Source organism: Lipotes vexillifer, unplaced genomic scaffold (assembly GCF_000442215.2).
Source record: "Lipotes vexillifer unplaced genomic scaffold, Lipotes_vexillifer_v1.1 scaffold1019, whole genome shotgun sequence".
NCBI lineage: Eukaryota > Metazoa > Chordata > Mammalia > Artiodactyla > Lipotidae > Lipotes > Lipotes vexillifer.
The window spans coordinates 1,013,603-1,036,004 of NW_006776835.1; the positions used below are offsets into that span (position 1 = coordinate 1,013,603).

The window sequence follows — 22,402 nt, forward strand, 5'->3', positions numbered from 1 at the left end:
ACAAAACAACCCAGCAACAAAATCCTCTTACATGTCCCCTGATGAGCCTGTAAGAGAAGGAACTGGCTTTTAGGGTCAGAGTTCGCTGTGTTTAGTTTCCCTCATTACTGCCAAGACTCTTTGCCGGAATGGCTGCCCCAGGCTACCCCCACCAGCAGTGCACCTGGCCATGACACCCCTCATTCCCCACCACCATTTGGCATCATCCGGTTTTTCTAATTTTTGCCAGTCTAATCGGTGTAAGTGGTATCTCACTGTCATTTTAATTTGTATTTTTCTGATCATGAACAAATCCGACCATCTCTTCATATGCCTGCAGGCTTGCTGAGGTTACTGTTCCTTAAATGCCCACCCAAGTGCTTGGGGTCTGACTTTCAGCGCCTGGGGGCGCCAGACCAGGCTTCCGAGTCGCGAGCCAGGGGCCTGCGGCAGGTCATGCATCCGGGACCCGGGAGGCTGGGACAGCTCGCAGAGGAGACATTCCCAGGGGGACCTGCGGAGCCCCAAGTGGCTCCGAAACGCTGGGCCGTGGGCTGGTCGAGGCAGCCCGTAGAGAGACCCGCAGTCTGGCCCGGGATGGGAGGCGGTCGGGAGGTCGGAGCAGCTGCGCCCTCATCATACCCAAGAGCCGAGGAGGGGCGAGGGCTCTGGAGGAGTGGCTGCCCCCTGCACTCCGACGCTCCCGGGAGCCTCGTCCTCACCCCCAGCTCAGCTCCTCCTCCCTCAGCTCCTGGGCCCAGTCGGGCGGACGGGTCGCTCGCGACCAGGCAGGACACAGAGGAGCTCCGGAGCGGCGGCATGGAGGAGGAGCTGGCGTGGGAGACCCAGGGCCGTGAGTCCGCGGGGTGGGGGCCGGGACAGGGGCGGGTAGAGGCCGAGAGGATGCGCCGCAACCCAGCGGGGACGACCGAGCCTGAGATCTGCGCGGTCCGCGTGGCCACCTGCGTCTTGGGCTTCTTTGTGGCCCCGAGAGGAACTCGCACCTGGCCGAGGGGACATTGGCTGCTCACCTGGGACTGGGGGTACTCCCCGCCCTGGAGCGGGGAGCTTGGGTGGAGGAGACGTTAGATCGAAAGAAGATGGGAATACGATCTTTTACTGGATACTTACTTTGTGTGCCAGACTGAGCCGGGGCTGGCACTTTATTTGATCTCCACAGCAGCTTTCTGGGTAGGACCTACTGTTATCTCCATTTTGCGGAAGAGAAAGCTGAGGCACAAAGTGGTTACACAAGTTGCCCAAGGTCACACAGCCTTAAAGTGGTAGAAATGCTGAGGGTCCCAGCTCCCTTAGAATGTCGGGGCTGGATGGGGAGTGCAGGAGGTATGGTGTGCTGCAGGGGGGATGAGGGCACCTCAGAGCCCCCTCCAGGAGTGTGCCTGGCTGCTAGGGCTTCTGGGCCAGGCAGTGGCATCCCTGTGGACATCAGCCAGCTTGGGGGACCTTTGGCTGCACTGCCTGGTAAAGGGAGAGAAGGACTGTGCCATTTTCCTCAGTGGGATGCAGATGGGAGTGGGGGTTCTATCAGGTGCTAAGCCTTTCAAACAGGTACAGGGTTCTGCTTGGGGCAGACATCACTTGAGCAGGCCCTTAAAGCATGTGCAGCAGTGGATCATTGGGGTGCGCGGGAGGGAATTCTGCGCAGAGGACCCAGCATAGGCAGAAGCTCAGAGGCCAGAGTGCAGTGTGTGTCTGTTGTGGCCAGAAAGAGGATGCATGGATTGAGGATGCATGGAAGAGATGAGACTGAATTTCATTTCACTGGCGCTCTCCAGGATCTCCATGTGCTCCTTCAGGCTCTTGGCTGTTTGCCAACACAAACCTGGCCACTCTCCCAGGCTTCCGTCCAGAGAAAGGGAGTCAGAGCTGGTAGGGATCTCTACAGATCGCTTTTTCACCCTCCCCTGATTCTGCAGTGGAACTGAGGCCCCCAAGGGGGATGTTTCCTGCTGTTAGAAAGTGGCAGTGTGGGTACTAAACCCCAGCTTCCCTAAGCTTACGCCTGAACTGCCAGATCTTTTGCTGAACCTGGATCATGGTGGTTTTCGTCCAAGAGTTTAAGGAAAGGAATGCTCAGGACACAGTTACTTCCCGCAGGTGTTTGAGATCTGAGAGGGATTCTTCCAGAAGGACCCTCTCCTCTCCTATAGGAAAGGCAGACCCTTTTAGGGGTGAGGAAGGGTGGCGCCATCAATGGGGACCACACTTGGAAGGAGCTGTTTTCCCCTTTCCCCTGAAGTATTGACATGAAGCTCCCCCTGTCCCCATACACCTCTTTCCTGCCATTTACCTGAGCTTGTGGTTTGGTTTCCCAGGGAACAAATGAGTCTCAACTGGGGCAACATCTTATATAGTTCAAAAGCCCTGAAGAGACTTAATGATTTGTGTGTCACTTATTCATTCAGCAAATATATGCCAGGGCCTGAATTTAGGGATATAGCAGTTAACAAGTCAGACAAAAATCTCTCCCTTCATGGGCTTATATTATAATGGGGGAAGCAGACAATAAAGCTAATAAATATGTAAATATAGCGTAGGCCAGTGGTGAGGGGTGGTGTGGAGAAAAGCAGTGCAGGGAGGTGGGTAGGGAGGGTGTTTCCTTGGTTGGGGCTTCACTGGCTCAGAGAGCCCTGAACAAAGGAAGCCCCACCACCCCCAGGTCTTTGGCCACCAGAATTTATTCTCTGACCCCTTTGTTTTGGAGGGATAGTAGTGATGATGACGATGGTACTATTTGCCAGATACCATGCTAGGAGCTTTTCACATACTTATATCCAATCATTACAATAACCCTGCAGGGCAGCTCATGTCCCCATTTTGCAGATGAGGAAACTGAGGCACAGAAAAATTAAGTAACCTAAGTCACACAGCCAGGAAATGGCTCAGCCACAGGGCAGCAGCTCTGAGGTCCATAGGTTGCATCTATGAGGCCCCAGAAAGCCCCAAACCCTCTCCTGTATTTGGAAAGCCACGTGGAATTTATCTGGAAAAAACAAATCGATGGCAGGCTTCTCTGTCACTTTAATGCATCCCAGCCTTCCCTGCCAAGACACTGGCGACCTGTCCCTGGATACACAGAGGGGCTGGGTCTGGACATTTGCCGTGGACCAAATGTGCAGGATGTAGGCTCAGCAGCAATAAAACCTCAAGTTACATGCCCTGTACTGATTGTGCAAAGGGCCAGCCAATATTGGGTTGGCCAAAAAGTTCATTTGAGTTTTTCTGTAAGATGTTATGGGGAAACCCAAACGAACTTTTTTGGCCAGCCCAATATTTGTCCCTTGTGCTTGTGTATCTAAGCCTTTCTGAAGGGGGGACAGGCATCTGTCAGCTTGGGGATTTTCAGTGTCACTCATGGAAGCAGAGTTTTGTGGATTCCTCCATGTGTTCAGCTTTGGGCCCACTGTGAAGTGTGGGTGGGTTGGCAAGTGTCAGGTGTGGCCAGAGCCCCCAAGGAGCTTGAGGTCCAGCCAAAGAGACCGGACATGCTTATAAGCCAAGAGCAGTCAGGATGATGGCAGCATGGGGTTCTGGTGAGATGAGCCCTGGACCATGTCATCAGGCCTGAGTCCCCCTGGCCTGGCCACCAACCCTCTGAGCCCACTGCTGGCCATGGCAAGGGGCTGGAAGCGGGGCTTGGAGGTTCCTTCTAATCTGAGACTGAGATGAAGGTGCAGCGACAAGGATGAGAGGAGTGCAGAGACCACAGAGAAGGCAATCAGAGAGGGCCCCACAACCAGGAGGCGAAAGCTGGTTAGGATTAGGGGATGAGGAGAGAAGAGGTGGAGGGACGAGGACAAAGAAGCCGGGTGAACACGCGCGTCGGGCCTCACCCAGGCCTGATGCAGTGGGTGGCTCAGTAAATCCTGGCTGCCTTCTTCACTGATGGAGCCATGGGAAAGGCGGTTATCGACTCCAGTGGGAATGAATTGCATTCCCTTCCTCAAGAACAGCGATAGCAGTCAGGCAAACTGGATGACGGGGCGCCTCTGAGAGGGGAGGGGCACACACCTGGCTCCTGTGGATGGTCTTGTCCACGGTCTCCCAGCTTCAGGGTTCTGCTGAGTCCTGGTCACGTGGACATGAGGTGCGCTGGAAGGAGAAGCAGCCTGTCTGGGGAAGTCTCCAACATTAAGAAAGAGAAGCATCCACCCACCATTCTGAGCTGGAAGACCCCCTGCCTAGGAGATACTCAAGCCAGGAAGAGGCTGTTCCCCGATCCTCCTTACACAGTGTCGGGGGTCCTCCGCCCTCATCCTGCACCCCTTTTTTGTCCCCACAGTGCTTGCTCTGGAGAGGCAGCTCCATGAGGCTGCCCGCCGGAACCACGCTGGGAGGATGAAGGAGCTGATCGGGAGGAGAGTACACATCAGGGCCAGAAATCGCGTGTGTAAGGGAGCTCTGGCTGGGAATAATGCTCTAGTGTCACCTCCACACAGGAGGGGCAGTTCCCGGAGCCTGGGGCAGGCACATCGGCACGTGTTAACTTGGGGGAGGCTCAGGCCCTGGCCTCCTTGTCCACTTTGTCTCAAAATCTCTGAGGCCCAAAGTCAGGGCCAGGATTCCAGCGCTCTTAACTCTTAATCCTCGTGACCCATCCAGAAGGCTCCTCCAAGAAACAGATTTAGAGTCAGGAGGGCAGGGGGTCAAAGGTCAGCAGTCGGAGGCTGGCAGATAGGGACAGGCACCTGGAGAGACAAAGGTGGCCTGGTGCCTCTGGTCAGAAGTCCAGGGGTTCTGGACCAAGGGAGGCTGATGTGTCAGTTGCAATTTTTTTTTTTTTTTTTTTTTTTTTAGTGTTTTTTTATGTATGGGAAGATGCAAGAGCCTGGGCTCATTGAAAATATTCCTTTGATATGTATCTTTTTAAAAATAAATAAATAAATAAATAAATTTATTTATTTTTGGCTGTGTTGGGTCTTCGTTGCTGCGTGTGGGCTTTATCCGGTCGCAGTGAGCAGGGGCTACTCTTCATTGCGGTGCGCAAGTTGCAATTTTTTTTTTTTTTTTTTTTTACAGTGTTTTGTTTTAAAATCTTTATTGAATTTGTTACAATATGGCTTCTGTTTTATGCTTTGGTCTTTTGGCCACAAGGCATGTGAGATCTGAACTCCCCGACCAGGGATCCAACCTGCACCCCCTGCACTGGAAGGCGAAGTCTTAACCACTGGACCGCTAGGTCCCTGAGGCATCCTCCCAACGTGGTTCCGGCGGGCAGCCTCATGGAGCTGCCTCTCCAGAGGAAGCACTGTGTGGACAAAAAGTGGTGCAAGATGAGGGCGGAGGACCCCTGACACTGTGTAAGGAGGATCGGGGAACAGCCCCTCCCTGGCCTGAATGTCTCCTAGGCAGTTCAGTTCTCTGAGGGCCCGCTGTGCCTACTGAGTGTGTAAAACTGTTGTGGGCCCAGGCCTGCCCTTGGCCTGGTGGGGAGGCCGACCAGGCCTCAGGGAAGGGTGCAGGTGGGGTGGTTCACAGCCCTGCTGGAGAAGGGGGCAGAGGGAAAAGCCATTCTTCTGGTTGGGCACACTGGGGATGGGCCTGGGTACCACGTGGGGTAGCCTCTCCATGTGTTGGGGCTTCTAGCTGTCAGGAGCATCTTAGAGGAGATGCCAGGGCCTGGGTGAGAGGTCAGTGGAGGCTGAAAGGGTTGGATGCAGGATTCCTGACTGCAGCAGTTATCCTCTGTCTGGTTTGATGTGACAGGGGTACAACTTGGGTCTTCACAGCCTGCCTAGGGCTCAGTAATAGTAGCAGGAATTCTAGGGTGTGTCTGGTGTATTTTGGTTTTCAGAGCACTCATCTACCTGTTTCCTGGTGGTTCTCACTCACCCCTGGAGAGGGGAGGAGAGCAGGGAGGATTGGTCCCATTTACAGATGGAGGCAGGTGCAGAGGAGGGCAGCAAGTGACCCTAGGTCACACAGCACATTATTGGTGACTGGAGCCTTGGTCTCATCTCCTGGACAAGCACTTGCAAGGAAACATGGACTTGCAAGTTGGACTTGCATCTTATGGATGATAGGATGCTAATGCCAGATTCATTCATTCATTTACTTGTTGAATGATTCATTTGTTCAATAAGTATTAAGGGCTTACTCTGTGCTGGCACTGTGCTAGGTGATGGGGACAGCAGAACCCATGGCAGACATGGTCCCAGCCCTCTTGGAGCTGATAGTCTGGTGGGGGAAAACAGACATTAAATAGATTATCTCACAAATAGTTCATTCCCACTGTCACAATTTGAAAGCATGTGGGCGTCAGAGGGGCCCTCTCGGCCAGAAGTCCTCCCAAGGAAGTGGCATTTTTGTGGGAGCCAGTGAAAAAGGGCAGTGTTTTCAGGCTCTAGAGGGGACAGAATGGGAAAGGAAGGGACAGCTCATCCCCAGAGAGACCACACAGAAAATTAGTGTTTTCTTTTGTTGCCCCATCACATGCTGAAAACTGTGGAGGGAAGTGGGTTCATGGGTTGGAGGCTGGCTTCCCCCAGGCCTGCTCTGACGTGCTGAGGGCCAGAGACCAGGGTGAACTGCCAGGGTGGTCTGACAGTGAGTTTGGGGGTGGGGGGTAGGTCAGAACCCTTCAACCCTGTTCTGAAGGAAGGAGGGGACAGAACCCAGGCACTCAGGATTCCTCAGGGACTTGGAAAATAATCCTCAGACACAGGTGGCTGCCCAGCAGAGGGAGCAACAGGAACAGACTTAGAGACAGGATGTTGTCTGGCATTTCTGAGAAGCTGTGCCAGGCCATGCAGGGCCTCATAGGCCCAAGGTTTAGGCGTTTGATCCAAGAGCAGTGGGAAGCTGGGAAGAGTTTTAGGTGGGGGACAGACGGATCTAGACATGGTGTTCTACTACGTTCATTTCAGCAGCTGCAGAGTGGAAGAGGAGGGGGTCAGAGGGGGGCTGTGGCCCCAGCCAACTGGTCACCAGAGCCAGCAAAGGTCCTTCCACCCCGCAGACCAGCTGTCCTGGCCGGGAGGTAGGGAGGCTGTGCAAGGTGGGCCGGGCAGCCAGCTGGTGCCTCACAGGTTTCCTCTCCCTCCTGGCAGGTGGGCAGGGTGGCCCTGCACCGGGCTGCGGGCGCAGGGCACGAGCAGGCTGTGCGGCTGCTCTTGGAACACGAGGCTGCTGTGGATGATGAGGATCCGGTACGGGTCCCCTCACGCAGGCATGTCTGTGTGTGCATGTCCGTCTTCCTGTCTGTCTTAGGGTGGGGCAGGGGCATCAGAACTCATTCTGGGTCTATGAGCCAGCTGTCATTGCCGAGGTTGTCGCTGATACACAGACGAACAGGTGCAGGCTGGGCAGTGGGTGAGTCTTCAGGGGCCAGTGACACTGTACCAATCCTACTTTCCCTTTGCACAGTCATAAAGATCTCTTCATTTTCAAGGGCCTTTCAGTTCTCAGCCTTTTCAGTCCCTCGTGATGTCATGTGAACAGGGAGAAATATGAGCTGTAGAACAGGTAATTTGGTGGGTTGACAAAGGCCTCATTAGTAAAGTCATCGGGAGGGAGGTCTCTCATGATATGCCACAGGGCTCTGCCCTGGCAAACACTAACCCACAACCTGGATAAAGACTAACAGTCTTACTTAACAAATTGGGAGGGAGCACACTGCTAAGAGAGAGAGCAGAATAATAACAAGGTCTACAAATTTATCTCTACGGGTTTGGATAAAATGCTGAATCTGACAACGGCATTTGACAGGGATACATTTTTAAAAAATTATAAACTTCTCTGCAGAAACTTAGCTTCCATGGAAATACTTTTCTTTGTCCTGACTTCTCTTTGCTCTGAGGCCCCACCATGAAGGGGGCTTGATTACAAGTCAGGGCTGGGGGTGGGGCAGCAACACCTACCTCCCCGCTCCCTCACCCCATCTCCTCCCTGCTCCTGCTTAGGCCTCATTTAGAGATGACCCTGGAAGGAGAGTGTCTGGTTTCCTTAGTCTGAGTGTCCCAATAAACCACTGGAACTTCTTGCATTAGGCTTTTGCCCACAAAGACCCTCACTGTTGGGACTTCCCTGGTGGCATAGTGGTTAAGGGTCCACCTGCCAATGCAGGGGACGCGGGTTCGAGCCCTGGTCCGGGAAGATCCCACATGCCGCGGAGCAACTAAGCCCATGCGCCACAGCTACTGAGCCTGCGCTCTGTAGCCCGTGAGCCACAACTACTGAGCCTATGTGCCACAACTACTGAAGCCCATGCGCCTGGAGCCTGTGCTCCACAACAAGAGAAGCCACAGCAATGAGAAGCCCGTGCTCCGCAACGAAGAGTAGCCCCCTCTCGCCGCAACCAGAAAAAGCCCGCGTGCAGCAAGGAAGACCCAACGCAGCCAAAAATAAGTAAATGAATAAAAATTTTAAAAAAGACCCTTACTATCACCACCATGCTCTGTTATTTCTTCCTTGAGGGACTGAGTGAGAAAAGAAGATATGACGGAGAATAGTAAGAGAGGGTGCTTACAAATCTTCTCTGTTTCCTTTGCAAACAGCAATAAATACGTTTTGAAAAACAAGAAGGCTGGTAAGCGTGCCTACTTTAATAACAGGAGGGTAGAGGAGACACTGGAGAAGGGAAATCCTGTTGTTGGGGGGAAGGTCTCTAGTGACAATCCACAGGGCTCTGTCCTAGATAGTTCTTGGAACTAGGACAGTGGGGTATCTTGGGGTTCCCACTGGCAAGAGGCTCTGTCTCCCATGACTCTCCTCCCCCAGCCTTAAGCCTTGACCCTTTTCATTCCCAAGCTCCTGTGGGCTTCTCCCCTTGGACTCTGTCCTTCGTCATCCAGCCAGCCTACAGTTACTGATATTCTACCAGTGGCTGAGCTCTGAGCCAGTGCTGGGTCTCCTGGCCTCTTTGGTTCTAGCTGAGACCAAAGTCCCCATTTGAGGTGCTATGGTGGGTCCAGCACCTTCCCAAGGTTTCAGGAGGAAGGGCTTAAATTCTTGTGGTCACTCTTGGCTCTTACTTCCAGCTTCTGCTCGGTTTTTGCCGTCCTCTTGAAATTTTGCACATAGTCCTTTGTCTCTACCTTGGCATCACCCCTAACATGGATCACAGTCCTCCCCACTTTCCATAGAGGCCCCATTCACACACTTTGATGTGGGGCAGGCTTTCCAAAATAAGAGATGGAGGGGACTTACATTACACACAAAAACAATGTAAAAATCCTAAAATCCTGCCTTTGACATTCCTGTTCTTTATTATTTTCTTTCCTTTACCATATGCTTTCTTTTTTTCTTTATTTTAAATTTACTTTTTAAATTGAAGTATATTTGATTTACAATGTTGTGTTAATTTCTGCTGTACAGCAACGTGACTCAGTTATACGTATACACACATTCTTTTTTATACTATTTTCCATTATGGTTTATCCCAGGACACTATAGTTCCCTGTGCTATACAGTAGGACCTTGTCCATCTATTCTGTATGTAACAGTTTGCATCTACTAATCCCAAACTCCCAGCCCATCCCTCCCTCCTTCCCCCTCCCCCTTGGCAACCACAATTTTGTTCTCTGTGCCATTCCTCTTCTTTAAAGTCCCTTGGTCCTTTCCTTGTCTTGGGCTTGGCCTCTTCCCCTGCCCCACTTTCAATGCTGTCATTGTCTGCACCGTCCTCTCCCTGCCTCCAAATTCCTGCCTCGATGCCCAGTCAGTTCTTTCTGGGTTTCACCTTTCATCCCAACCACTTGTCACAGCTTTTACCCAAAGCCAGTTCTGTCCCTAAGAGGGATTCTGGTGCCAACCACTAAGACCCCTTTTCCTGGTACCCCCCGCAGAAGCTCTTTATGGAGCCAAGTGGGGAAGTGGTTGTGACTAGGGTGCTCTGTGCAGGTGCTGGGGTGAGGCACCCTTTCCCCCAGAGGTCCAGACTGTGAAATTGAGGCTGATTCAGGACTAGGCCAACCCTGTTCTTCTGGCAGCTTAGAGTGTGCTGGGGATGAGAACACATCAGGGGACACTGATCCCTTAGCCCTTCCTGAGGTGGGCTCTGCATTTCTGCTCCCAGCTGGACTTGGCAGCATTTTCCCACTGCAAGCCTGCTTACGCTTGTGGGGAGATTCTGTGGCCCATCAGTACCAGGTCACCCTGTGGGCTCATTCTATGAGTGACAGGCCGTTGGCCTCACCAGGGGACCCAGAGCCACACATGACCCTGTTTCTGTGGGAAAATATGTTCTGGTCTTTGAACGCCCAACTTAGAGACAAACTTTGGGGCTGCCCAAAGCTGAGGGAGGCCAGTGTGGCCTGTAGGCAGAAGGTGGTGATGATCTCCCAGGCCTCTGTTCTGCTCAGACCCTGCCACATCCCACCACACTCAAGGAAAGACAGAGAAAAACCACTTCTAAGAGGGTGGCTGGCTGTCAGTGCATCCTGGGAGGTGAGTTTGGAGGCCTGGGGGAGTTCTTCACAGAGAAGGAAAGACTCCGTAGAGGTGGGGATGAAGCCTGCCCTCAGATGCAGAACCCCACGAAGGTGGAGGGCAGTGCAGGGGCTCTGGTGACCTGGAAACACTTCGCAGATGTTGAGGAAGAGCATCCTGCAAATAGGATCTGGGCTGCCATCGGAAGAAGGCCTAGATGTATTTTCAGTTGCTCCAAAGGGCCAGTAGGGTAAAAAGCACAGGGATGCAGATTTCAGTTCCGCATGAGGAGGGACTTTTCACGGTGAGAAGTGTTTGACGGTGCAGTGGTTGTCTTGTGCAGCGGCGAGATGCCATCCCTTCATGTACGCAGACCTAAGCCATCTGCCTGGAGGATGTTCCGCAGGAGATTGAAACAGTTGATTCTCAAACGCCAGTCCAGGATGAGGTCTTCACCAGTCACAGCAAATCAGAAAATTAGAACAATGCAGTGTATGTTTCATGAAGCTGTATTTGGAAAGAGTATACTCTGAGATCAGCTCCTTCCAAACTTTTTGTGGTAAAACGGTCCATCTTTATGAACTGGTGGTGAGAGGAGATGGCAGCTCTTTTATTTTTAAGGTTTATTTGGTATCCCCACTGAAGTTTGCAGTTGTTGGGAGAGTAAATCCTCAGAGTTATCACAGGGAGAAAATCTTTTTCCCTTTTTTTTTCCCTTTCTTTTTATTGTATCTATGTGAGAAGATGGCTGTTAGCTGAACCTACTGTGGTGATCATTTCACAATATATGTAAATCAAACGATCATGCTGTATGCCTTAAACTTATACTGTGATGTATGTCAATTATTTGTCAATAAAACTGGTGGGGGGGGAATGTTTGCAATAGTATATCAGCCTCTGTTTAAAACAATTTCCTGGACTCTAAATTCCTAAAGCCCAGAGCTCCCCGGCCTGGGTGGCACTTAAGGTCCCTTATGGTTGCACGATTGTGCAAAGCACACTTGGGCCCAGGTGGCACAGCCACATCCCCTCATAGTCTCCTCCCTCCCCCACCCCCATGTCCTCTCCCCGAGTTTGGGATGAATGCAGTTTGGCATGAATGCGCTTCTCCTGTCTGCCTGGTTCAGCCACTACGGATCTTCCAGATCCTGGTCAACTCCGGGGTCAAGATCCAGTGTAAGAACAAGGTAAGGCCTCAGCTGGCAGCCCACTTGCCCCTTCTCTACCTCCTGCTGCACAGGGCTGCCCCCACCTCTGCTGCCTGTCCGCATCACTGCCCTCTCTGTCCCCTCATGTGCCTCTGCCTGCCCCAGCTTGCCTCGACCCTCTGAGAAGCATCCTGAACCCCCACCTGAGCTCAGCCTTGTGAAGCTGGGACCCTCACTACTTCCACTGGGGCTGGGAGAAGGGCCTGGGGACGCCTCTTTCATCAGCATTGAAAGCCCCTGGCTTCTGATCCCCCCACTCTTTACCACTCTGTGGTGTTGAGACAGTCCCCAGTCCCCTGGCCAGCCTCTTGTTCACAAAGGGGAATTAAAGAAACACCCTCAGAAGATTAAATGAGAAGGAGGCAGGGCCTTCTCCCTCCCACGGGGCCCCGGCTCCCTTGTGGTCAGTATGGCCAGGTAGAAGGAGCAAAGCACCATTCACCAAACTCTGGGACCTTGGGCAAATCATTTTACCACCCTGAGCCTCAGTTTTCCCATTTGGAAATAGGGCTGCTAGTACCCATCTCTGAGCTGAGGCAGAAGTAATTGCAGTGCTGTGTCTAAAGTACCTGGCCCAGTGCCTGGCACGTTAGCGACCCTGGCAGCCCCCCGTTGCTCACTGGTGTGTGCTATGGTTTGAGGGAGGAGAGCCCCAGGGAGTCAAGAGTGCCCAGAATCCCTGAACTGGTGTCTCAACTTTTACGGGGTTGGTGGCCCTTATGAAAATGCAAACATTTCTGGGCCAAATACCTTCAGCCAGGAGTTCTCAACCTTGGTCCTTAGAGAGACAGAATTTGGGGATCCATGCACTTTGAAGGGAAAACAAGGACCTTTTTTTTTTTTAAACTGCCCTCTGCTTAAAATTTTAGCATTTCTTTCCATGATGAATGCAGGTAGAATTAATATTACCTGTGACATTGTCTCTAAGACAAAATGTAGCTCTTTTCATATCACATTACAGTTTTTGCAGTTATCTCAAAATACTGTTTACGCTCATCATTACTTTGAAATCATGGCGGTAGTTATTAGACCTTTCACTAGATCTTGTTTAATGGATCAATAAAGCACATATGCTACTAGATAAAAAATTGGGGTTTGAATATTTTGATAGTTCTATTTTAATATCATTGTTTTTCTTTTCTGGTAGACAGAATACTGTCCGCCCCAAGATGTCCATATCCCTATCCCTAGAACCTGTGAACTCTAGAACCTAACATGGCAAAAGGAATTTTTCTGATGTGATTAAGTTAAGGACCTTGAGATGGGGAGACTATTCTGGATTATCCACATGTGCCCACATGTCCTTTTAGGGGAAAGAAGGAGGGAGGCAGGAGAGTCAGAGAAGGAGATGTGATTGAAGGAAGCAGAGGTTGGAGTAATGTGACCCACAAGCCAAGGAATGCAGGTGGCCTCTAGAAGCTGGAAAGGTCAGGAAATGGATTCTCCTAGAAACTCTAGAAGAGAAGCAGCCCTCCCAGCCCATTTTAGACTTTTGACCTCCAGAACTGTAAGATAATAGATGGGTGTTCACCAGACACCACAAAGGGCCATGGCACACAGGAGGTCTGCCCTATACCATTGTTCGGATCTTGTTGGCAGTGGTAGAAATGTCTGACAGCTCTCAGTGAAGGATACCCCTAGGCTGTGGGCCACAGGATCCAAGCCCAGAGTGTGGGATCCAAGCCCAGTTTCAAGTTGAGGGCCCTCCTGTACAGTCCTGCCTGTCTGGCTTAGCCTTAGAGAGAGTCTCCGTGGTCTTGGAGAATCCAGTAGCTGTTGCGATGAAATTTGCTATCAACACAGAATGAGCCTCAGTGTTCTAGAATGAGGGAAGTGAGGTCTTAAGTGTGTGTGGAGGGCAGGGCTCTGAGTAGTGGATCTTCTAGTTAAGCAGGTCTACTCCATATTAGTTTTCTGTTTTTGGTAACAAACCACTCTAAAATGTAGTGGCTTAAAGTAACACTGATTTATGATTTTTCATAGTATCATTGGCTGGTCAGTTCCTCCGGCCTTGCCTGGGCTCACTTATGAGGACACATTCAGCACATGTCTGGGGCCTCTGCAGGAAGAGGGAACGTCACGGATGGTGTGGCCAGTGTCTCCAGGTGGTAGCTGACATTCATGGAGACTTCCTTCTGTGACAGCCCCAGGACATCAAAAGAGCAAGTTTTGTCTGATGTTTTTCTCATGATTAGATTGGGGTTATGGAATTTGGGGAAGAAGACCCCACAGGTCAAATGCCCTTCTCATTACCTCCTATCAGGGGGCATGTGATACCATTGTGATTCGTCACTGGTGATGGTCTCTTGATCCAGTTCTGACACCAATTCCGATGTGTGTTTTTTCCACATCACCAAGCAGTTAACTCAGTTCCCCGTGGACACTGACCGGGAGTCCACAAATTTAACTCATTTCTGACACTACTTGGAGATAGTGTCAGATTCTGCCGGTTAAGGGTTCAGTCCTACAAGACTGCCCACACTTTGGATGTCAATCACAAGCCCAGGTGGTTGCCTGGCCATAAAATTGCCTGTAAATCAGAAGTTCCCACGACCCCCTCCCCAGGTTCGATTAATTGCTAGAGCGGCTCTCAGAACTCAGGTAACCGGTTTACTTACTATATTTCTGGTTTATTACAAAGGATATTAAGGATATGAATCATCAATGGCCAGATGAAGAGATGCATAGGGCAAGGTCCTGAACGCAGGTGCTTGTGTCCCCATGGAGTTTGGGACCCGGCACATGGATGTGATCTGATTCACCAACCTGGAAGTTCTCCAAGCCCTGTCCTTTTGGGTTTTTAATGGAGGCTTCATTACATAGACTTGATAAATTCTCAGCCCTTGGTCATTGACTTAACCTCCATCCCCTCTCCTCTCCTCAGAGGTGAGGAGGTGGGACTGGAAGTTCCAACCCTCTAATCACTGTTGGTTCCCCTGGCAACCAGCCCCCCATCCTTTATTTACTTAGGGGCTTCAAGTCACCTCGTTAACATCATAAAAGACACCTTTATCACTGTTACCATTTAGGAGATTCCTAGCGTTGTAGGAGCTCTGTGCCAGGAGCCAGGACAAAGACCAAATATATATTTCTTATTATAAATCACAATATCAAGCTTGATCACTTGGTTAAAGTGGTTTCTCCACTGGAATGTTAGCATTTTTCCCTTTCCATACTCTATTGTTAGAAACTCTTTGTCGTTTTAATTTGCATTTCAGTAATGACTAGATGATGTCATATAGTTTTTCATGTGCTTATTTGCCATTCCATATATCTTCTTTGGTGTGCAGATTTTTTAATTGGGGTAATTTCTTATTGATGAGTTTTTAGAGTTCTTTGTAGATTTTGGATGCATTTCAAAATAAATTGCAGACATCAATGTACTTCCCTCTAAATATGTCAGCATGCATATTATTAACTAGAGTTCAGATTCTTTGTATACAATGAAATACAAGCTGAGTTTTTTTTTTTTTTTTTTTTGCCTAGCCGCTCTGCGGCATGTGGGATCTCCCCGGACCGGGACACGAACCCGTGTCCCCTGTATCGGCAGGCGGACTCTCAACCACTGCGCCACCAGGGAAGCCCAAGCTGAGTCTTTAAAAAAACATTTATTTATTTATTTATTTTTTATTTGGTTGCACCAGGTCTTCATTGTGGCTTGCGGGCTCCTTAGTTGCGGCTCCAGGGCTCCTCATTTTAGCTGCGGCTTGCCAGCTCCTTAGTTGTGGCATGTGAACTCTTAGTTGCGGCGTGCATGTGGGATCTAGTTCCCTGACCAGGGATGGAATCTAGGCCCCCTGCATTGGGAGTGTGGAGTCTTATCCACTGCGCCACCAGGGAGGTCCCTACACACTGAAATTTGACAAGTGCTACTTCTCTGTAACCCAAACCACTGTCAATCCATTGATTTTTATGACCCATTGATAGTTACAATCTATTTGGAAAAGTACTCCAAATAATCTAGCTGTAATGCAAGGCCAGGGTAGAAGCTCTGGACTATAAGCATAGGATTTGCAAACCTCCCTCACTTAAATATTGCTTCTGAGACTAAGAGACCTTCAATAAAGCGAAGCACAATAAGCCTGTATTATCCTAACTTGACCTATGAGGAAATGGGGGCTCAGAGAGGTATAGGTAATTTGCCGAAGACCACAGAGCTGATAAATGCTGGAGCTGGGATTTGAACTCTGGCATCCTGAGTCCCACCAGCCCCCGTGAGGCTAAGTGGGTCCTGTGGATGTCCCAGGGGCCTATCCCCATTTTCAGTGTGGTTTCCTTTGGAAAGCTGTTCTGATCTCAAACACTCATTGTTTGGGAGACAGCCTCCCAAACAATGGAGGCCCTCTGCAGGGCCTCCCTTCGCAGACTGCAGGGACCACCCTGGGCTTGTTTCCAGGACAGCCTGACCTTACTGCACTGCTCAGCCCAAAAAGGCCATGTGCCAGTGCTGGCGTTCATAACAGAGGACCTGGAGGACGTGGCCCTGGACCACGCTGACAAGGTGAGTGTGGCCTCAAGGCTGTGTGTCCTTCCCATCGGGCTTGGGATTCCTGGGGCCTCTCCTGTACATTCCTTGAGTGCATCCCTTGAGCCATGGGTAGTGCAGACTGGACCCTACCTCAGGGAGTTGCTAGTCTAGAAGGGGCATTAGGGCACAAATGAGCAGGACGCCAGCAGCACATGGTCATTTCCCTCAGAGAGACTCTGATATGGACTAGACAGGTTAGAGAAGGGAGACAGTGCTTTCTGCTTCCTGGAGGAGGTGGAATTTGGTAAATGAATAGATTTCATCAGTAAGATTAGAAAGCAAGGGTCATTCCAGATGGAGGAGAGACAATTGCTAGAGCTTTAGAGGAAAAGGGCTTTTGGTGTGTGAGTTCAGATGGGTTAGAATCTTGGGAATGAAGGCCTGAGAGGTTGTTAGGGGCCTTCATGGAGATCTCAACCCCCAGCCTCAGGAATGGGTCCTTTATTCAGGAGCCACAGGAGGATTTCAGTGGGGGAGGGACCCACCAAGTGGGGTCTTGTTGGGAAGATGGTCTGGGCTTTCCAGGCAGGGTGTATAGGACAAGGAGGGGGAGAGTGTCTGGAGTGCTGCAAGCCCAGTGTGGTTGGGGAAACTGAGGCCAGGTGGCCAGGGCGAGGAAGATTCACTTTCTTCTCCCGCCAGCTGGGAAGGACAGCATTTCATCGGGCTGCAGAGCACGGGCAGCTGGATTCTCTGGACTTCCTTGTGGGCTCTGGCTGTGACCACAGTGTCAAAGACAAGGTACTGTGACCATGGGTCCCAGGGAGAGGGCCGGGCTCTGGGCTCCTGACCGGGGTGGTCACGGGCAGCTCACCTGTGTCTACTGCCAACTGCAGCGTGCTAGAGGGGCTGGTGGCCTGAAGACCAGCGTGTGTCTGATGCTCATGCAGCAGGCATTTTTCGAGCACACACTATGGGCCAGCCGTGTGCTATGGGTGAAGAGCACGAAGATGCCCAAGACACAGTTTCTTAATCAAGGAATTCAACCACAATCCTAGGAAAGAGCTGTGAGCCAATGTGGGGAGCCAGGATGGCAAATCTGATTGGTTGGTAGTGATGCCTGGAGTGGGTTTGAGCAGGGCTGTGATTCCACTGGGGATGTCTGTTGCTGGGGAGAATGGGGAGAAGTTGGGGGACAGTAGCCACATGCCTGCTGGTTATTTGCTTTCTTTGTGTTTTAGTAATCTACTATGATTATGGCCAAAGTAGGATGAGACTGCTGAGGAGGGAGCAGTTCATTCAGGGTGGAGAGCTTATAAGCAGGAATTCACCTATCTGAGAATAGATGAGGGGTTGGGACCCAAGGGGACTACCCTACAAATGACTTGTATCAATGGACCATTGCAAATCATTAGGCAAATGTGTTGCAGCAAATTCTAAACAGTGCTTCCAACAAAGGGAAGAATTCCACTGTTAATTTTCTGATTAATATGCTTGGCTAGGATACAAGGAGTTCTGTTTACAAAGCTAGTGACCGAGCTCACAGACCAATGGATCACAGGATCTTAGATCAAGGGCCAGTTCAACCTTCTCATTTTACAGATGTGGAAGCTGAGGCCCAGAGAAGGGGATACTGTAGCCAAGGTCACACAGCAAGACAAAGGTCAAGCTGGGTTTGGAGCCAGCATCCTGATGCCCCCCTGTGCTCCTCCTTCATCAGGCTGCCTCCTGCGGCCCTGAGCCCTGGGGGTCTGCACGAAATCTGTCCACCCACACTCAGCCTTTCAGGATGAAAAGGCTAAGTCAGGTTCTGAGATTCAGATCAGGCTGATTTCCTTCATTTCAGAAACATGGGCGGAGCAGGTTGTGCTCTGTGCCAGGCCCTGAGCCAGGAACTAGGAGTACAGACCGGGGTAAAGGATGACCCTTGCCAGGACATATCTACCCAGGAGGCAAAAAAAAAAAAAAAAAAAAATGATGTACTCAGGGCCCCAAGAGAGCAGAAGCACCAAACTAGAAAGCAAGAAAAGTTCAGCTTTGGTGAACTTACCCAGAATCTTGCAATCAGAAATTCTAGGAGGAAGCTTTTAAAATTACATGTCCCTGTTAAGTGTTGTATTTTCCAATGAGAAATGTTTTCATTTTGAATTTCACTTGGGGAGAGGGCACAGTATGCTTTTCAAGGCTTTGGGCCACTGAAGGTCTGACTCATGCTAGGACCCGCCAGCCCGTGTAGGGGGACAGACCTGTCAGAACAGATGACAACATACCTCACGCTGCAGGTGCTGTGGTAGGGAGGCATTGAGAGCCCGGAGAGAGTGATTAATTCCTCCGGAAATGTCAAGGAGAGGCTGACAGGGCCCCACAGAGGTGGAGAGGCTGAATGTCCCTACAGGTGGAGGGGAGAGGCCAGGCCCAAGGCCAAGGTCTCCTTCCACCCAGCCCCCTGTCCTGCCTGGGCAGAGTGTGAGGGCCCTGGCAGGGGGTCCATGCCATCTGCAGCTTCAAAGGGCAGGAAGTAGATATTTATAATCCAGAAGGAAGAGGGAAGCCCTGCCCTGTTTCCACAGCTCTGCTAACTGGGGGCACGTGCCAGACCCCAATGTTCACACACTTCCTTCCGGTCTCTTTGAACACAGAGACTTCAGGCTGTGGCTACACCGCCCGCAGCCTGACCGTTGCTTGCTGTGGTGAGCCGACCACGGATCGGGTGGGAGAAGAGCTGAAAAAAGCTGTTGAGGGGATTTTTTAAACTTAATTTTATTAATTAATATAATATAATGATGATCATAAAGGAAATGTAGATGTTTCCTCCTTGACCCTGTAAGATAGTTAGAGCTGTTTATGTGTGTGTGTTTATCTGTCATGGGGGCAGGGTATGTTTTTAACTACTTTAAGTACTGCTTTGGCTTCTGTTTGTGTTCACATCCTCATTGGGCCCTTTACAGATATCTGTGCCTCAACTGAATGTCTCCTGGGGAAGGTACTGAGACAGGCCAGGGCAGAGGAAAGCACTGGTTCAGCTCGGTCGTCCCCGTGGCCTTCTGGGCATGATGCATGGCTGAAGCTGGGTCCTCCCTTCTGGGTGCTTTTGTGGGTCCCTCCAGGGTCCTTGTCCTGGTCCCCCATCTGTGGTTCCTCTGTAGGAACATACCTTTTCTCGGGCCGGCCACGTCCAGCTGCCTTTTCTTCCCTGGGGCCCCTTACCCTCCTGCAGCAAGATCCCTTTAAGGACGATCCCAAATAGGCTGCCCTCTGTGGGACCACTTCCAACACAAAGAACACCGTGCCCTTTACCCGCCCAGTGGAGCCACCTCTCTTGGCTCAGTCACTGTCACCTTTAGACCTCTCAAGGGTGAGGCTAATATGTCCGTCTTAAAGTGCACGAAAAGAGACCAGAACTTGGCCCTTGAAAGTGCGCCTGGTTTTTGGTAGTTTTTGGCACAGTTCTCAGAGCAGGGTGGCAATGGCCCAGCGTGCAGGGCTGCAGCTCGTCCCCAACTTGCTCTATAACCCTGGACATATCTCCCCTCTCTGGATCTCAGCTCCAGCGGGTCCCCAGGGCCTGCAAGGGTCTGTGATTCCACTGACCCCTCAGGAGCCCTTCTCCCTGCAGGAGGGGAACACAGCCCTTCACCCGGCTGCCCACTGGGGCCACCTGGCTGTGCTGCAGTGACTCATGGATGTCAGGCTGGACCTGGAGGAGAGGAATGTGGTGAGTCACCACCTGGAGGATGCAGAGATGTGTGACACTGGCTTGCCCCCTGCCTTCCAGGAGCCCGCGGCCTGTGGTGCAGCCTGATTTCCCCTGGTAGGGGCTCTGAAGCCAGGAGCAAGGACGTGTTCTCAAACAGCCCACGAGGAAAAGATGAGCAGCAGCACAAAACTCCAGGCTCAGAGGGGCACCGGGCCTGAGGGATCACGGAGAAGTCATACACGCAGTGTGCGTTCAAAGAAGGGAGAGGTCACTGTGGCCAGGATGGAGTAGGAGGGAATAGACAGAGCAGGGATGAGGCAGCTTGGAGGGCGAGGAGAACACGAGCAGAGCTGTGGCGGAGGGAGTGAATGCACCATATGTCCCTCAAGGTGAGAATCAGGTGCGGGGCTCAGGGAACCACAGATCACCAGGTCGTGTCTGCAGTAGCAGGGAGGGGAGAGCTCAAAGAGCCCTGGAGCCCTGGCAGAAGGGGTGTCCTCCGGTCTCGGGCTCTGGCCTCAGCCTCCTGCCATACTCACACCGCTCCCCTGGGTTTCAGGAAGATCTGACTGCCCTGCACGCAGCTGCTGAAGGGATCCATCCCAACTGTGTGCAGCTCCTCCTCAGGGCCGGGAGTAACGCGAACGCCCTCACCCAGGTAGCCGGGCCTCCTCACGACTGGTGTGTGCCCTCCTCGGCTGCCTGCAGAGACGTGACTGTGTCAACTGTAGGAGCCACGATGATTCCTGAACATTGTGTGAACAAGGCTGTGAGGGAACAGGCTCAGGTTCTGGACTTGACTTCTCTACTGCTGAGCTCTGTGACTTTGGGCAAGTTACTTAATCTCTCTGAGCCTCGTTTCTCAACTATAAATTGGAGGTGATATATACTTACTATTTTATATTGCTATGAAGGCTGAATACCTAGCATATTGCCTGGGACATAATAGGAGCTCAGTACCCATTAGTGTCTTATCGCTGGGCACGTGACAGTTCACAAAGCCCTTTCATAACTATTACCTCAGAAAAATTCCCCCCATTTTACAGATGAGAGAGGTTCAGTGACTTTCCCAGGTCACAAGTTGGTAAGAAGCAAAGCTGAGTCTGAAAAGCCTATTCCCCTGACTCCAGAGTTCATGGCCTGAAACGTTTGCCTTGCCCAGCGGGGGTAGGGGTGGGGTGTCCGCAACATGAGGCCCACACCGCAATTAGAGCTGGAGCCTGGGTGTGACTCTGGGACAGGCCTCTTTCTCCCTTACCATTGCACTCTGTGAGTTGGCCATTAGAAATTCTCTGTGTCCTTTCTTTAGGTAGGAAGTTGGTGTTTTTGTTTTGTTTTGCTTTTTATTTTTAGATCAGTGACAAATACTCTTTCTTGGCTGGTTGAACAGCTGCAGAGTCTGGAATTCTCTTTTTGTTCAATAATGTAGCAAAAATAATATTAATAGTGAATAATATAAATAATAGCAAAAATAGTTTAAAAACAGGAATGAAAATGATATGCTAAAAATATTTAACACAAAAGAAGGCAGTCAAGGGGAAACAGAACAAGAAAAAACAAGAGACATTCAGAAAAAACATAGCAAAGGGAATTCCCTGGTGGTTCAGTGGTTAGGACTTTGCACTTTCACTGCCGAGTTGGGGAACTAAGATTGACAAGCTGTGCAGCTCGGCCGGAAAAAAAAAAAGAAAAGAAAAAAAAAAAGAAATAGCAAAATTGCAAATGTAAATATAATAATAATATAAATCGTAAATTCCCTTAAATGTGAATAACGCTTTGTAAACCACAAAACATTTAATTTGCTCCCCTGGAAGGTGTGGAGACTACTACCCCAGGGGCATAGCGGGGGACATTACAGCCAAGAGGGGGAAAGTAGCTGTCCCAGGGCACCAGCCATGTCCTTCTGTTGCTGGTGAATTTAAGGTTCTTTCTTCATTGCAAAAGAATTTGGAGACGAAGTGGTAGGTAAGAATCAGATTTATTTAGAGAGAAACACACTCCACAGACAGAGTGTGGGCTCTCTCGGAAGGCAAGAGGCAAGAGGCTTCAAAATATGGCGTGGTTAGTTTTTATGGACTGGGTAATTTCATACGCTAATGAGTGGGAGGATTATTCCAACTATTTTGAGGAAGGGGCGGGGATTTCCAGAAATTGGGCCACTGCCCACTTTTTGGCCTTTTACGGTTAGCCTCAGAACCGTCATGGCGCTGGTGGGTGTGTCATTTAGCATGCTAAGGTATTACAGTGAGCATATAATGAGGCTCAAGGTCCACTGGAGGTCGAATCTTCTGCCATCTTGGACCTAGTTGGTTCTCATTAGTTTTCATCATGTACTGTGGCTATGTCATTCTTTTTTTTTTTTTTTTTTTTTTTGCTGTACGCGGGCCTCTCACTGTTGTGGCCTCTCCCATTGCAGAGCGCAGGCTCAGTGGCCGTGGCTCACGAGCCCAGCCGCCCCGCGGCATGTGGGATCCTCCGGACCCGGGCACGAACCCGTGTCCCCTGCATCGGCAGGCGGACTCTCAACCATTGCGCCACCAGGGAAGCCCATATGTCATTCTTTTAAAGGTTGTGCCCTGCCCCCTTCACTCCTGTTTCACTTCCATGAGCAAGGTGCTGCTCCTTAGTCAGAAAGGCCCTTTCTCTGTGCCCAGCACTAGG

The 22,402-nt window shown here is 50.9% G+C and overlaps 1 protein-coding gene across 1 annotated transcript in view; it reads left to right on the top strand.

Annotated features, from left to right (window-relative positions):
* The first annotated feature begins 798 nt into the window (after positions 1–798).
* Positions 799–22,402, top strand: part of ANKDD1A (ankyrin repeat and death domain containing 1A) — a 34,701-nt gene continuing 13,097 nt past the window's right edge. Inside the window, 9 exon segments of the mRNA XM_007450712.1 lie at positions 799–832; positions 4,283–4,386; positions 7,050–7,178; positions 11,458–11,497; positions 11,500–11,555; positions 15,973–16,077; positions 16,747–16,845; positions 19,661–19,759; positions 20,301–20,399. Of these exon segments, the coding sequence (XP_007450774.1) occupies positions 799–832; positions 4,283–4,386; positions 7,050–7,178; positions 11,458–11,497; positions 11,500–11,555; positions 15,973–16,077; positions 16,747–16,845; positions 19,661–19,759; positions 20,301–20,399 (765 nt within the window).